Genomic DNA, 16,537 nt, shown 5'->3' on the forward strand with positions numbered 1-16,537 from the left:
GATTTATGTTCCTTGCCACAGTCGCATTCAGCTTGCTCACAGGGGTTCTAAATACAATCTTTATTTAATTATTTATTTTTTAAACACAATTTACTATAATTTATAATCAAACTACACAATGATCATTCTAAGACTAAGTTAATTGCTTTGAAATTATGTGTGTTGTGAAAACATTTTATAAAACACTTAATTTATGTGATACCAGGGACTTCCCAATGGATCTGATGTCTGTAGACGATGCAGTCAACTTGGCCCTCCACTACATCCTCCAGCACCTGGACTCCGCAGGAACCTATGCCAGGATCCCATTTGTGGATTTCAGCTCTGCCTTTAACACCATCATTCCGGCTCTGCTTCAGGAGAAGCTCTCCCAGCTAAGTGTGTCTAACTCCACCTGCAGGTGGATCACTGACTTCCTGTCTGACAGGAAGCAGCATGTGAAGCTGGGGAAACATGTCTCCGACTCACAGACCATTAGCACTGGATCCCCCCAGGGCTGCGTTCTTTCTCCTCTGTTCTTCTCCCTGTACACTAACAGCTGCACATCCAGTCACCAGTCCGTCAAGCTTCTGAAGTTCGCGGACGACACCTCTGCCCACATGTGGGAGGTTGACCACCTGGTGCAATCAAAACAACCTTGAGCTCAACGCTCTAAAGACAGTGGAGATGGTTGTGGACTTCAGGAAAAACTCAGCATCACCTGCACCTGTCCCCCTCTGTGACTCCACAATCGACACTGTGGAGTCTTTCCACTTCCTGGGAACTATCATCTCCCAGGACCTCAAGTGGGAGCTGAACATCAGCTACCTCATCAAGAAAGCACAACAGAGAATGTACTTCCTGTGACAGCTGAAGAAATTCAACCTGCCAAAGACAATGATGGTGCACTTCTACACAGCCATCATCGAGTCCATCCTCACATCCTCCACCACTATCTGGTACGCTGCTACTACTGCCAAGGACAAGGGCAGACTGCAGCGTGTCATCCGGTCTGCAGAGAAGGTGATTGGCTGCAATCTGCCGCCGCTCCAGGACCTGTACACCTCCAGGACCCTGAAGCGTACTGGAAAGATTGTGGCTGATCTCTCCCACCCCGGCCACAATCTCTTTGAGACACTCCCCTCTGGCAGAAGGCTGAGGTCCATCAGGACAAAAACTTCACACCACTTGCCTTATCAACAAAGCCCAGTACCCACCCTGACACTCTCCACACTCCATCTCTGGCTCTACATGCCACTGTACTTACTCTGCTGCTCTTTTATTTTTATTCTTACTTTTAATATATACTGTGTGGACATATTTATATTGCTTATATTTTAATACTTGTTTTTTATATTTAGAAAATGTGTGACGCGCGCCTACAACACCAAAACAAATTCCTTGTATGCGTAAAAAACATACTTGGCAATAAAGCTTTTTCTGATTCTGATCTCTGCATGCTGATGCACACTCAAAGCACTTAGTACAAATATAGACCATCGCTTTAACATACATCTTACTGAAAAATGCATTCTCATAGTCTTTATACATCCCACAGTTCTATACAGCATAATCCTTCGCTGTTCATGGTGTCGGGGCAAAGAGGGCTAATTTTAGACTATAATTTTGCTGGCATTCACATCCTCAAAGCAATTCACCTCTTTTCTTGACAAGATTTCGCTCTTTCAGAGAAAGAGACCAGAGAGTCAGGCCTTTTCCTGTCCCTTTTTCAAAAGAGTGACAGCTTAAAGATGTAATAATTCTGTGGTGTTAAAAGGAAGACATACATACCTCTAGTGGGTTCTGTGCGCTTGGGTAGGTCCAGCGTATCATAGTTTTTGTCATGCTCTCCGTTTTTCCTCCCTAAGTGAAGAAGGGGAAAACAGAGTGAGAGAGTGTGAGGGAGAATGAAAGAAAAAGCAGTTGTAAGTGTCACAAGTGAGACAGAACTGAACAGGTATGAAAATGTCAAGTTCACTTAAGACGCAGACACACAGTCACAGACACATAAGCCACATTTAAATCTAGCTACTAAATCTAGCATGAATAGGTAAGGCAAAATATACGGTCAGTTGGTCATTTTCACAAATTAATACAAATAATTACAGGCTGACTGTACATGATCATGCTTATAAAACAACAACTTACCAAATAAATAAATGGACATAAAATATTAATTAATTAAATACTTTATTATCTTATAAACTGGCTTAAGGTTTCTGCTAAGAAAAATAGTCCATTACAATGCAAATGTCAATCAGCCTAAAAAACAACAACAGTGGAACAATATTCCAATTTTAATTTACTTTTTTAATCCAAGTTACTTTTTTGTATGCATCATTTAGTTAACATATTTAGCTACAATGTAACATGTCTTCCTCTAGTTTAAGTTCTTTCTCACCCAGCTCACCATTTTGAGTTGCAAAATGAAAACAGAGAGACAGCGGATTGATACGAGACATGAAAGTAGCACCGGTATGTTGCCATGGACAACGGTCAATTATACAATATGATAGAAAATATTTGACTCAATGCCACAATTGACCTGTTAGAATTAAGTACCTCTATTAATCATGCAGAAAACATCATGGAGGACAGCTATCTTTAAGAGAGCGAAGTAATGAATAGCACTCCACAATCAAACACACCAAGAACATAAGCGTTAAAGCAATAGACAGGAAGACAGGTGAAAGCCAGGCCTCATTAACAGATAACAGCACAGACACACAGACAGTCTATGCCAGCTGAAAGTGCTTTGAACAGACTAAATTGGCACAGGTTTGACATTTCCTTCAAGATGAAATGCTGGTCAGTAATTTAAGGATGGGAGGTGAAAGAGTGGAATGAGTGGAATGAGTCTCATGAATATAGAGGGAGGTGTAATATGAGAGTATGCTGAGGGACAGAAAGAGAGTCAGACAGTCGAGAGACTCACCTTGATTAAACCATTCCTCTACAGTAAGCCAATGCAGCGGCAGCAAGACCAATAAGGAAAAAAAAGCAGGCAGGGGAAAAGAGAGGAGATTCAGAGAGTGTGTATAAAAGAGGACATTACTTCTTTCTGAACCACTTTAAATGTACAAAGGAAAGAAGAGAGTGTATAAAATAAGTTCATAGCAAATACAAAGTTGAGGGGATAATCAGTCACATTGGTTTCGTCAGGTTAAGACACCAGGAATAAATGTTTATGAGTGCACAGCTTTCAGAAAACATTCAGTAAGCATCTCGATTTGGCAGCAAAGGCTGGTTGACCCTCTATTCCATAAAGGAATATTTCACCCCAAAATGATAATTTTCTCAATATTGACCACGTTTACATGCACTTTAGAAAACTGTTTATTTCAGGGTATATGCAGAAAACAGCTGTCTGATCAACACAGCGGAAATAATTCAGCATTTCTATGAGTTCAATGGGAAAAGCGCATCCAGTATAAACTTTTCCAAATTATACACACTAATGTAAAATATCGACGATCCCTTACATGGAAACCCCATTATTGCAGCACAATTCCACTGCAGCTTGCAATAGAAAGTGAAGAAAACAAACACAGCAAATTAAGTGAAGCAACAGAGAAGTCTCTGTAGTCTGAAGTCTTCTTCGGATCACGTTTGTTATTTGCACAAGCACTTCGGGGAAACGCCGTTGCTGTGGATAAAGCTGCTTTCTGAACGATCCGCATGTAAACAGGAGTGAATAGAAAGACTCTAACACAGATCATGTAAACACCTACACCGATTTCAGGCCTTAAGCAGCTTTCTCCTGGTTATTCACTCACCCTTATGCTGTCTCAAATTTATATGACTTTCCATTTTTTTGCAGAACACAAACAAAGATATTTTGAAGGAGATATGATGTATATTTCCCCATACAATTCAAGTCAATGGGGTCTGAAATTTTCAAGCTCCAAATAGCACATAAAGGCAGCATAAAGGACTCGAGTGGTTTAATCCATGTCTTCTAAAGTGAGGCAATCAATTTTGGGTGAGAAACAGAACAAAATGTAACTTAACTCTAAATCTTGATATCAGCAGTTCATGAGAGAAGCTCATTCACACTCCCTTGCGCTTGACGTGTGCAGTGCGTGTTGGATTCCACTGATTTGCACTGTATGAAAAAATACACAATATATCCTTCAAAATATCTTTGTTTGTGATCCACAAAAGAAAGAACGTTATTTGGGTTTGAGATGGCACAAGGGTGAGTAAATGATGAGAGAATTATCATTTTGGGGGGGGGAATGAACTATCCCTTTAAGAGCCCCTTAACTGTTATCAGCAAGACCACAGATAATATGAGCCTTGATAATTCCACAGAAACATTTCTGCAGAATTGGAATGGCCATTATTAATACAATTCTAAAAATCAAACACACTTGTCTGTTCGTGAAAAACTATAGAACTGCTCTCAGATCTGTTTAAAAAGGGTAGCCTCTGCCTTAACTGTAATAGTCTTGGTATGTCCAGTATAAAGTCATAGTAAAAAGTTATGAACATGTGGAACACCAAGAATTAAAGCAGCTTAATGGACCCCTTTTCACGCTTTCGGGTTTTGGAATGAGGAAGTAACAACTGCAGTGTAAACTTCCATAGTGGTGAATGGGAGTGAATTTGCCCCATTTGCTCCAACATAAAAAATAAATAAAAAAAAATAAATACACTATTATGTTCCAATATATTTCCAAATGAAGAAAAATAGAGAGTGACGGATTACAACAGTCAGAAGAGAGATGATTGCAAATTTACAGTCAGTCTCTCAGCAGCCGTATTAGTAACCTTATTGAATATGAGCCAACTTTTTATTTTACGCTGCTAAATAAGGCGGAAACACGTCCTGCAGTCTGAGAAAAGGGTCCATCAAAATTCTAAATATACAGCACAACTTTAATTTGCAGTAAACCAGCATGGCAGCATACACTAATAATTATTTTGCTGTTGAAAGTGAAACTGTCACAAAGAGTTTCGTGAGCAAGACTAAATTATGCCTTTAACTCTGGTAAAATTTTGCAGGGAAAATGAGGTTGTCCTAATAGCTTTCCAGAAGCTAATAATGTTTTTTAGGGCCGTATTTTTTTATATATATAAATATAGATCACTCGCAACTTCAAAGTAGGGGGTTATATCTCCAGGGCCACTGACAGATAAACAAACCTCATTAAAAAGGGTTCAGAGGCACAGTATTCCATCAATGTTGTCATCTCTTCTGTTTACACACATTTAATTTAGCCACTTCAGGTAATTTAATGACTTTTAAAGGTCAGTTCAAGAATCAATTTGCTTATTTAAATCATTAAAATATTCAAGAAGTCTCTCTTCTGTTAGTATGAGAGAGATGTATAAAATCTGGACAATTAATTCAAGTTATTAATAAAAGCAATGAGACCAGTTGGAACCTGGAAATAAAAACCTGTACAAGATTTCTTACAGCACATGGCACCGAGTTTAAACAAACTGATTCAACTCACTACAGAGCGATACGATACACCACCACAGATGCTGAACATACACCCACGTCCATTTAAAGATGAATATTGATTCAACATTGATACCCCAGACACACACTACAGTTGTGGGTCATAAGCCACATAAGAGCACAGGCAAAAACTCAAGCATAATAAAATAGCTCCCTATTATTTGCCCCTTTGTAATTAACGATGTGGTTTAAATGATAGGATAGCAATGGACTCATTGAACTTGTTTTCATTTGATAGAAACATCAGGCTGTTAATTAACAAGCAACAAGCACATTCATGAGATGATGACTCGGATGAAGGATTCGATTCTGACCTTTGGCCTTCTTTCCCCCAAAGCAACCTGCATCATCTTTCTTCTTTCTCTGAGTGCTGGCAGAGCCAGGGCCCTGAAGAGCCGAAGGCTCCTGGAACTTCTCTGCCCCTGGAACCTCCTTGTGCACGTGGTAGGACAGATTCCTCATGATGCAAACACAATTCTCCACAGACTAAACGAAAGAGAGAGAGAACTTTTATTTAGTAAAGCCACACTTGGAAAAAGAAGACTTTTCTATTCACTGACATTTGTCCAATAAAGACTATGTTCAGTAAAGTATATACAAGATTGGCCAAATACAGAATTCTGCTGTCAAATATAATGAATGTTTTTTCGCATCACTATGCAGTCTCCGTTTAACTTTACCACATAATAAAATACAGTAATTACAACTAAAATCAATATTTCTTGTCCATTTATTTATTTATAAGAAAGTAACCATGTAAAATGCAAGGCAATTGTATTTATATAGCACACTGCAGTCACAGTAGTAAGTCAAACTGCTTGATATGGAAATGATTCAGAAAGTAAAAGATAATGGACATAAAATTCGATTTTAAAAATCACTTAAGAACAAGAAAATAAAAATAAGAGTAAAAAGTAAGACAAAACATATAACAATGAGTTTGGGGCAAACTCAGTGTTTAATTTAAGCAGGATAATGTCCAGCCAGCCAATCAGTATAAAAAAAATGAACCCCTTTAGGGTGATGCATCTCCTGATCACTTGTTGTGCATCCTTCAAATGCTTTGCATTTGCAAATGTTTAAGCACTCAATTCACTAGAACAGGCTGTAAGAGCCTTTACATATTAATCTCAGTGTTCCCTTCAAAGGCAAATATTGGATTATTTCCATCCATCAGATACTGTAGCAAATAAGTCCTACCAAATGCCAAGTTAGGACACAAGAATGTATAATGATTAAACAGAGACTGATATATGCCCCAGCTGCCTTCTTTCTTCTGAAGACACTCACCTTGTTGTTCATGTCCTTCTTTCCAACAGCAGACAACAGTGCATGCAGCAAGGCATCTACCAGCCCCTCACACTCTCGCAACCGTCTTCGCGCCTCTGCACCATCTGAACTCACATTCCTATGGCAAAAGCATGAGTAAGTAAAAGCAGTTTTTACTAACTATGCGTAACAAACTGTAACACTAAAATATTTTCTGTTAGGGCTGTTGATTTAACATTTATATTTAGTGCAATGAACCAAAAACAAAAATTATGTGATAAAAGATTAACACAATTAATCATGCCCCCCCCCAGCAAGCAAACGTTTCAGCCCATAGCTTTCTTCAGTGCTCACTATATAAACAACAACTCATTCCTTTTCTAGACATATGATTAGAGCCATGCTACGTAAATTCATCACTTTCATTCTCTGGCACAATAATGCAATGTCTTGGAATATTCTTCGTGAGGACACTTTTCCTTGCAAATATTGATCTGCAAATATTATATTAATTTGAATAATGAATCACTGTGTAATCAGTTTGATTTGTTTTTGTTATTGATTGAATCACTTTTTTAAATTAAAATATTAGAATTAAAGATTTCAATTGTTTTATACAATGGTTGACTGATATGATTATGCCAAACCTGACAAAATCAAGTGGACCCAGACACATTGAGCATCAGAGCAAAGGGCAGGCTAACTTCAGTTGTAAAAAAAACTTGGTTATTATTAATCAAATTAGCTGACCTGAAGGGTAACTTGCACCTCTGGACCTCACAAATGCCCTGACACAAAGCATTGCACAGGGACAGTGCAAGTATGCCTAGTTTATGCCCTTTTAAGAACATTAAATATACAAAAGGCAATCATCTGAGAGCAGGGAACTGATTGAAAAAAAAAAAAAAGGATAATTGTTTCACAGTCATCCAATCCAATTAAATCCACATTCAAGCGTTGTTCAGCCAAGGTACTTTCAGTTACCCATCATTAATTATCTCAGACATGCTCTTATCATCCTAATTTATTATCAGGTAAAATACAAACTGGTCTCAGATCAGTAATGAAGGACAAAATCAACCGTTACGAAACACATGAATGACATATTACAATAAAAATTGATGAGGTAAGTGTTAAATAAGAAAAAGGAAAAGAATGTCAGATGTGTCCACACCGGAGTGAAATTGTCCAGCTGTACATCTGTTGTGGCTATGGTCCAGAGATATTTGAGATGGATTTTGTTTTTACAGTGACCTGCCTTTTTCATTCTTAATGTCTGAATGACAGTCCGCACAATGCACAACAACCGGCCTCTAATTTATTTTAAGTAATTCTTAAATGAGATGGAGGTTTCAGCATGTATTTATTTTTATTTTTTTGTATATAGCCTTGTTAATTTCCTTCCCTCCATAATAATAGGTATGTACAGTACTTTGTGTAGGAATCCATGATTCACTGGCTGATGCATGCAATAAAGACATTGCAACCGAGAAATCCTTGCAGAACCTTGTGAAATAATGTGGATGCTTTAATGTTAAAATAATGGCTTTGATTTTTTTGTTAATTCTTTATAATAATAATGCTTACGCATACAATACATTCACCATTTCACAAGTTTTAGGTATATGTAGCGTATCTCTGTAATGCAAATACTGTCATATTGTGTAAATTCTGCCCTATTGCTTGTAATTTACAGTATTAGCTGTTGAAATTTACTGCCATGCAGATCACTTTGCATGATCTCTCTGTTTCAATGTTAAACGTTAACATGCAGCTTCCTAAACAAAATACCTTCAAACCATCTCAAGGTCAAACAAAGTGCTACACCCATTACTATCAGCAGGAATAGCAAACTTTCATATTTGTCACAATAAAATTAATAAAATGTGCAGAAACCCTGCAAACAAGACTCTGCCTCCAAGCAGCTTACTAGGCAACAGATGTCACAGCATACAGTTCCCATGGATACAGCCTGAGCTGAAGCTTGAAAGACAGGATGAGGATGGAGCGGCGTTGTACACAACCGCATGTCAGAGAAGATGTGTGCTGGTGCCCCGCTGTGAGGTGCCATCATGTGGAAACACATTCCCATTTCCACTGCCCCATAGATTACCAACACACACACCAGGCCTGGCTGTCTTACCACCTATTATTGAAACACTCTATATCCTCATGCGACCCTGCCTCAACATGCATGTACATTATGTTTTTTCTTTGCTATGCTCTGCATAATTTCATTTCATTTAAACCAACTGGTGTTCAGGACACTCTGGGCTGTCATTAAATGGTTAAACATTCAATGCATTCAAGTCATGTGACACAACAACATGTTGAAGATTGAAACCTGTTTGAATCAAAAGACAAGAGTATCTAGTTTCATCCGATATGCCATTTTGAAAATGTCAGCGAACTATCACAAAAGAGCAAGCTGTTAAACACAATGACCACAGAGGAGGACTATAGGACTATTTTTCCATTAGAAATTCTATATTTATTGTGCATTATCACACTGAGAATCAATGGGTTCATCCAAAAGCTGGAAAATGTTGCTTTCAGAGGCTGTATACTGAGTTAGTATGAAAATAAGGTGCATTTCAAACTTTTTTTAAAATTTGTTTTAACTGAGACCAGACAGATAGCACACTGGAGTCATTCACTTAATAGGGTGCAAGGGAGCATCCTATAGCTTTCCTATGCAGCTAAGTGCATTTACTCCTAAAACCTGACAAAAAGTTCAGTTCCAGTCTGCAGATGATGTTTGCACCATAACATGGTTAGCAGTCAAGGTACAATGTTAATCAGTACTTAGATTCAGAATTTATAATGTATAATTTTATATTAACATGGATGGCAGTGACTGGATGATGCTGGCCATTACTTTGAATTAGTAAAATTGGTAATTTCTGATTGGTAAAATTCTTCAGCACTGGCAATCACTTGTTTGTTTGACTGTGCGAAGTGAGAACTTTAAGATTCTGTTGCCAAAGTGTAAAAAAAACCATTTTAACATAAAAGTCGAATCAAGTTAAATAATTTGTATAGTTTTTTTTTATTTGCGCTTTTCCCAATACACATTCTTCCAAAGCAGCTCTATTGTTTTTAACATCTCAAAAACATGAATAAAGGGAAAATGGAAAAAGCACATAGCAGTCATGCTTGGGTCTCAGGAGGTTATACTCTATTAGGAATTGGCTAACCTGATAGTATTGATTAACCTGTCATGGTGCAAAAGACAGTAAGAATCTTGCCAAAGGAGAACGAGCTAAAGATATATAAGCATGTTGAGAAAGAGTAAGACATAGAAAGTTTTAGAGACAGATACAGTGAGAGAAAGTAAATAATTCCAGGTAATTCCACCTTCAGGACATGCTCCTGGATGTTTCTCTCTAAATGAAACAGAACGAGTTACAATAAAAAGGCTGCTCTGCATTATTTAACAGCTTGTTCCAGTTCTCGAATCTGATCAGAAAAGCGGTGTTCCAAGAGTACTCATATTTATTATAAAAGCACCAGGATGCTTTACATTTTGTTTCACTCTGCCTGTCTGGGTTTGCAGCGTTCCAGACAGGTGGTGAGATGCTCGGCGACACGCAGCGGTTGATCCTGTGTGAGATGCTTAGATATGTTATTCTAGAAAATAGATGGAATGGAGATACAGAGACAAAGATGAGTGAATAAAGACAGGGAGGTAGAGGCAAACATAGGCAAACAAGCAATAGTTGGACTTGGCCCAGCAGGTTGCTGCACCACCACACAAGCAGCAGGAGATAAGAGGCCTGGATGCTTTTGAAAAAACAGAGGTAGAAAACACAGCCCTGTCTCTCTGGAGCTTCAGTGCTAAGGAATAAAAAGAAAGGAGGAGACAGGTAGAATATTCACTCTGTGGTAAAATACTACACACAACATTTCTGAAATTCCAGGTGGACATCCAAAATTTAAAGGTGTTGGGGACCTCTAAAAGCAGGGTTGGGAAATGCAAAGTTGAAAGTACCAGTGCCTCCACATACAATCATGAGATTAACAATTAAATGAGAGAATATTCTCAAGGTCATTAAACAGACCTGCTTTGTCACTTAGTTAGCAAGCTAATTTAGCTAATTTAGATGATCAGACTTGTGAGTTAAGGTTTACATAGCCATGACAGTCTAGTCAGTCTTGATGTCGGTCCCCACAGCATGGCATGGTCAGTTGTAGTTAAACAGACAACCTTAAAATTAGGTTTTCAATCTACCTTCATAATGTGATCACACTTCCCTACCTTCAGACAAAGTATTGCAACCATTTTTCATTGGTTGCGTCCCCCTTTCAAATTAGAAAATATTTTTTTTATTAAATTAATACAACTTTATTTGCTACTGGGTTCTATTTTCTGTACACTTTGTGTTACAAATTTTAATTTTATACTTTTATAAAATAAAGTATTACTGCCTTAGCAGTAAATTATGTCATCTTGAACTCACCCTCAAGTCCTTCCAAACCATTATGACCTACTTTTATCAGTGGACCACAAGGTAGGGAAATTAAATGATTTTGACTGTGACTGTCAAGCTCCAAAAGCATCATAAAGTCATCCATAACACTCATGCGCTCTATTTCAGTCTTCCAAAGCCATAAGATAGTATTGAATTTGTATTAAGAATTTGGCGTGCACGTTGTGACAACATCCTTGTTTTCATATGCGGAGTGAGCACACCTGAAACCATATAGAGTGATGGAGGGGGAGAAGGAAAAAATGCACAAAACTTCCATGTATTGTTGAGACATTGGGGAACCACTGGTGCATTTAGAGAGGTATGAACCATTCCAAAAAATCTTGATTTCTGGAAAACATGTAGCAAATATTTTGCTCATTATTTTCACATGCAAATGAGATTTGCACCAGATTGCTGAGACAAGCAGTGACTACACTAAAAATCAACAAACAAGAAAACAGTTTCCTCTTTAGGAAGAGAGCAAAATCAACCTGGGCTTCTCTTAAGACCGCAATTTTCTCTTGCCTTTAGAGACAGGAGTGAGTGCAAGGAAGAAAAATAGTCTCCAGTTATTGTGGTAGGATGCAGGCAGGGTAACCATGGAGATATAAAGCCCTTTAGTGACTGGATATCTTCATCAAAAGCTAAGCTGCTAAAATGACCCCTAGAGGAACGGATCAGTGTCTGCAGGGAGGCTTGTAACATAATAGCAAATATAGCTATTTATAGAACAGACAAAGACCATTAATTTTATCATTTTGTTATAATATGGAGATGGAACACACACACATAACATGTTTATATTTTTTAATATATATATAATAATGTCAACATATTCACTATTTCCACTATGTTTTGTTTTTCCTTTAGAGGCAACAGTCATTTCGTTCAGTTTTGACTGCTGTTTCCATAGGTAGTAAGAACTATATTTTCAAAGCTAAACAATTAGATGGCTCTTCTTGTCAACAATGAACATAAATCAAACAGTATCTAGAGATTGGAATATGGCCATGTCACAAAACAGAACCACTTGACAATGAGTTAGGCCACCACATGGTTTGTTTGTCATTACAAGAGAGCCAGACACAATCCTAATATACTCAAATGTATTCCTTATTTTGTTCATTTGAAACTTTTTAATAATCAAATTAGGATAGACTACATGGGTAAAAGCTTTTAGCTGAAACCCAATAAGACTTTTAAAACATGGCTCAATGATATTACTCTAGTTCTATTTAAACTGACAAAGGAAGATGCTTCAGCCATCAGAAGATAAGTCCAAGCAATTAATAACCTCCTGAATTAAGATCACCATACCTTAAACATCCTGATGTGTTCTTGAAGACGGTGGTCCATTCTGCATCGCGTGGCTTTGAGTCCTCATTGGGCTCGTGTTCCCAGCCAGAATGAGGGACGATGACCTCGTTAGTCATCGTTTGAAGTCCGTGGTTAATAATCACCATCTTCAGAGGCTCATAGGATGATAAGTTCCAAAGTGTTCCTAACAGGTGGAGCGAGAGATGGATAGAGAGAAATGGGGGAGAAAAACAACAGAAAACAAGAGTAAGAGAGGGTTATATCTCACAGCATACTGTAAAAAGAGTTATCAACAAAAATAGAAATAACGAAAGAGGCACTACAGTTTAGCCAGGTGTCTATAATTTTTTCTATCTGTTACAGTTATAGCTTGTCAAAATATACATTATGTCCCTGGTGAGAACATAAAATCCAAATCAGACTGTGCACACCAAAAGGTCTTTTATATCAGACTATTTGCTATACATCTTGGGACTTTGGTCACGATTGATTTTGACAAACTCGTTGAGCGTGTTGTCACGTCCAATTTTACACCTAGGGCCCAAGTCATCGCGATTCTATGTTTCACTGCAGTTTTCTGGTGAAATTAACACTAGAGGCAGAGGTTTTGTTTGAAAATGAATAGATATGAGGTAGCTCAGATGCTGACTACCACCCCTGAAGTTGTGAGTTCGAATCCAGGGTGTGCTGAGTGACCCAGCCAGATCTCCCAAGCATCCCAATTGGCTCGGTTGCTAGGGAGGGTACAGTCACATGGAGTAACCTCCTCATTAAATGGTTCTAGCTCTCAATGGGCCACATGGTAAGTTGTGTATGGATCACGGAGAGTAGCATGAACCTCCATATGTTGTGAGTCTCCACGGTGTCATGCACAGCAAGCCACGTGATATGACTCGTACTGACGGTCTCAGAAGCGGAGGCAACTGAGACTTGTCCTCTGCCACCCAGATTGAGATGAGTAACCGCGCCACCATGAGGACCTAGTAATTAATGGGAATTGGGCATTTCAAAATTGTGGCGATAAATGGATTAAAAAAAAGAAAATTTATTGATTTTGCTACATATCTGCCTCCATTACGGCACACTTTGGAAAATGATGACCTGAGGAAACTGAAAAAGGAGTTTTCAAATGAAAACAGATTAGTGTGGATGTGGTGTAAGATTATATGCAATCATTAAATATGTCACACATACGGGGCGGCTGTGGCTCAAGTGGTAGGGCGGGTTGTTCACTAATTGCAGGGTTGGTGGTTAGATTCCCTGCCCACACAACTCCAAATGCCAAAGTGTCCTTGGGCAAGACACTGAACCCCAAGTTGCTCCCAATGGCAGGCAGCTTGCATGGTAGCTTTGCCGACAGCTTTGCCATCATTGGTGTGTGAATGAATGAATGAGATGCAGTGGAAAGCACTTTGAATACCGCTAAGGTTAAAAAGGCCCTATATAAGTGCAGACCATTTACAATACAGATGAAAGAGGAATGTTTTTGCCCTTTGATTAAATAAATCTTTCACAATCCCTGACATTTGCCTCCGATGTCAAAATTGTAGTGAAAACACCCAACTTTAGATCTGTTGTCTTATACTACACATTACATAAGCATTGATACGGTGTATTCAGAAAGGAAAAGTAAAGAAAAAGTAAAAAAATTGCTCTGAGCAAACAGTACATGGAAGGGGCCAGACTGTTATTTTCTAGACAATAAAACAATAGTCTATAAGCCAGCAGATGTATATACGCCTACACTCTTCTGACTGGCCTTTGTTTTATTAACTTGGCAAACACCATCCAGCTTCTGCAACCTTTGGAAATGTAGAGTGGATAAATAAACTACCTCCTCTTGGGTTGGGAAAATAATGTCCCAAGACCACAGGGCATTCTTACTAAAAAGGAAATATGAAGTGCTTGCTTAGCTGACTACCAACTTAGACAATTCTGAATCTATTTTCTCTGCTCTTCACATCTATCATCACCCAGTGTCAGTCTCAATCAACAATTATTTTCAAATATTTCATGACAACTCTAATGTGGTTCTTCAAGCCACAAAAATAAATTAATTTACCCCTGATAATAACCGCATCTGTAATTCCATCTGTGAGCAGGCTCCATCACGATCACTTTTAGGCTCTGAATGGCTATTACACCTTGAATACCACATGGCCCTTGCCGTACATGGGAATGTCTATTTAGTAAAGTGGACCATTAAGGAGCATGGATCATTACTGGCCAGCTCATGTGCTTATGCATGCTTTATCGTGTTGAATGGACTTGTAGTAAGAGGAGAAAAAGAGGTTTAGCACATGTTGATTAACATTGTGTAAAGCCATTACATTGGCTTTAACAGGAGGCAGACAACTGGAGCAGTTTTTTTTTTGCAACTAAATTCAAAACAATGCATTAATTCTAAAGATTTCATAACAATCGATTGCATCTTCTATTGTAATGCAGTATGATGCATATTTTTTAATTGACTGTACTAATTAATTGTAAAAATTGTGAAAATGATAGCTGTATCCTATTAAATCGTATTCAAATATCTAATTGTGTTTCTCTCGGAATTAAACCCATGACCTTGGCATTGCTAGAGCCATGTGATCCCATTTATGCAATATCTATATATATATATATATATATATATATAAGGGCTGTCAATCGATTAACATTTTTTAAATTAATTAATCGCATTTAAGCGCATACAAATATTTGCTGAGAAAGCCCCTCATATAACAATAGTTCAATATATAAATGATGAAATAATTAAATGTAGTTATCTTTAAATATTACAAAATTATATATATATATATATATATATATATATATATATATATATATATATATATATATATATATATATATATACATATATATATATATATATACATATATATATATACACATACATATATATATATAAAATAAACAAATATTCAGATAATTAATTGCATTACATTCCTGTGGCAGAAGAGTTAATCATTGATAAGACAATACAAAAAGCGGCTTTAGAATACAATGTATTGTTTACTACCATATTATTGATCATAAGTCAGTCATTGGCATACAGTTCACAGCAATCCATTTCACAAGTGAATTTGTCAATCAGTTGGAGATTTATTATGAGGGCTTGTTTAAGGACCCATCAATGTACACCTGTATCAGACTTTTTTTTTATTTATTTTTTTTGAAGAAACAAGCCAGGGGTATACATAGTACACATTACTACAGATATATTTTACAATAATGCCAAGACATTATATTCATTACATAGTGCAATGGTTTTCAATGCTTTGGAGTTGTTGGAGGTACAAAGAGTATTTAAATAATATTTCAAGTCTTTACAAAAAAGTGCAAATAGGAGCTTTATAGACATAAATTTACACTTATGTATAAATAAACTTGGCAAGAAAAATAACAGTTATCAAAACTGTGAAAACCAAATAAAACGTCTTTATAAAGAAAAACAAGTTTAAATAGAGGTACGTACATTTTCTCCAAAATACTACAGCATGGACACATTCCCAAAAAAGTTGGGGCATATTCATCTACAGCATTACAGAAGGAGCAAAGTGGATCTATTTCAGGGAGCATGTTTCTTAAATAAAGATTGACTGGGTAAAAACGGTGTAACAGTTTAAAGGACACCTTCTTAACCTTGTTGGTAATTCAATATTTGTGAGGTAAAGACCATACGACCTGCTTCAGACATGCTTGTGTCGCGTCTCGGGTAAGTTGCATCATAAAAGTGAAATGTTTAGGTCACTGTGTCAAGTTAAATATAGTTTAATATTCAATCTTTAAACACATCTTGAGATCCCTTGGTTCGCATTTGCGCTCCTTCAAGTGTTTTGAACGCAAGAACGTAACGCACGTTTGTGTTGTGTGTCCGCTGACGGGTTGTTAATGTTTTGTTCACTGATGTGTTGCTCACACAGCTGAATCTTCACTTACTGCCCTCTGGAGTAAACAGGTGGTACTACAAGCTTGCATTTCTCAGGAAAGCATTGCGATTAAATGCGTAATTTTTTAACGCGTT

General features: G+C 37.5%; 1 protein-coding gene across 7 annotated transcripts in view; it reads right to left on the bottom strand.

The window, feature by feature from the left end:
• The window catches only part of LOC127638926 (splicing regulator ARVCF-like), a 240,378-nt gene that overhangs the window by 54,234 nt on the left and 169,607 nt on the right, over window positions 1–16,537 (bottom strand). For 5 of the 7 annotated variants that reach the window (XM_052120700.1, XM_052120692.1, XM_052120734.1 and 2 more), the window contains 5 exons: window positions 12,508–12,691; window positions 6,740–6,857; window positions 5,764–5,935; window positions 2,915–2,932; window positions 1,771–1,842 (listed from right to left, as the gene is read on the bottom strand). In XM_052120700.1, coding sequence (XP_051976660.1) covers window positions 1,771–1,842; window positions 2,915–2,932; window positions 5,764–5,935; window positions 6,740–6,857; window positions 12,508–12,691 — 564 coding nt within the window. The remainder of the gene's footprint in view (window positions 1–1,770; window positions 1,843–2,914; window positions 2,933–5,763; window positions 5,936–6,739; window positions 6,858–12,507; window positions 12,692–16,537) is intronic. The other 2 variants (XM_052120709.1, XM_052120725.1) reach the window with 1 other exon arrangement.

Source organism: Xyrauchen texanus, chromosome 4, assembly GCF_025860055.1.
Source record: "Xyrauchen texanus isolate HMW12.3.18 chromosome 4, RBS_HiC_50CHRs, whole genome shotgun sequence".
NCBI classification, from domain to species: Eukaryota; Metazoa; Chordata; class Actinopteri; order Cypriniformes; family Catostomidae; genus Xyrauchen; species Xyrauchen texanus.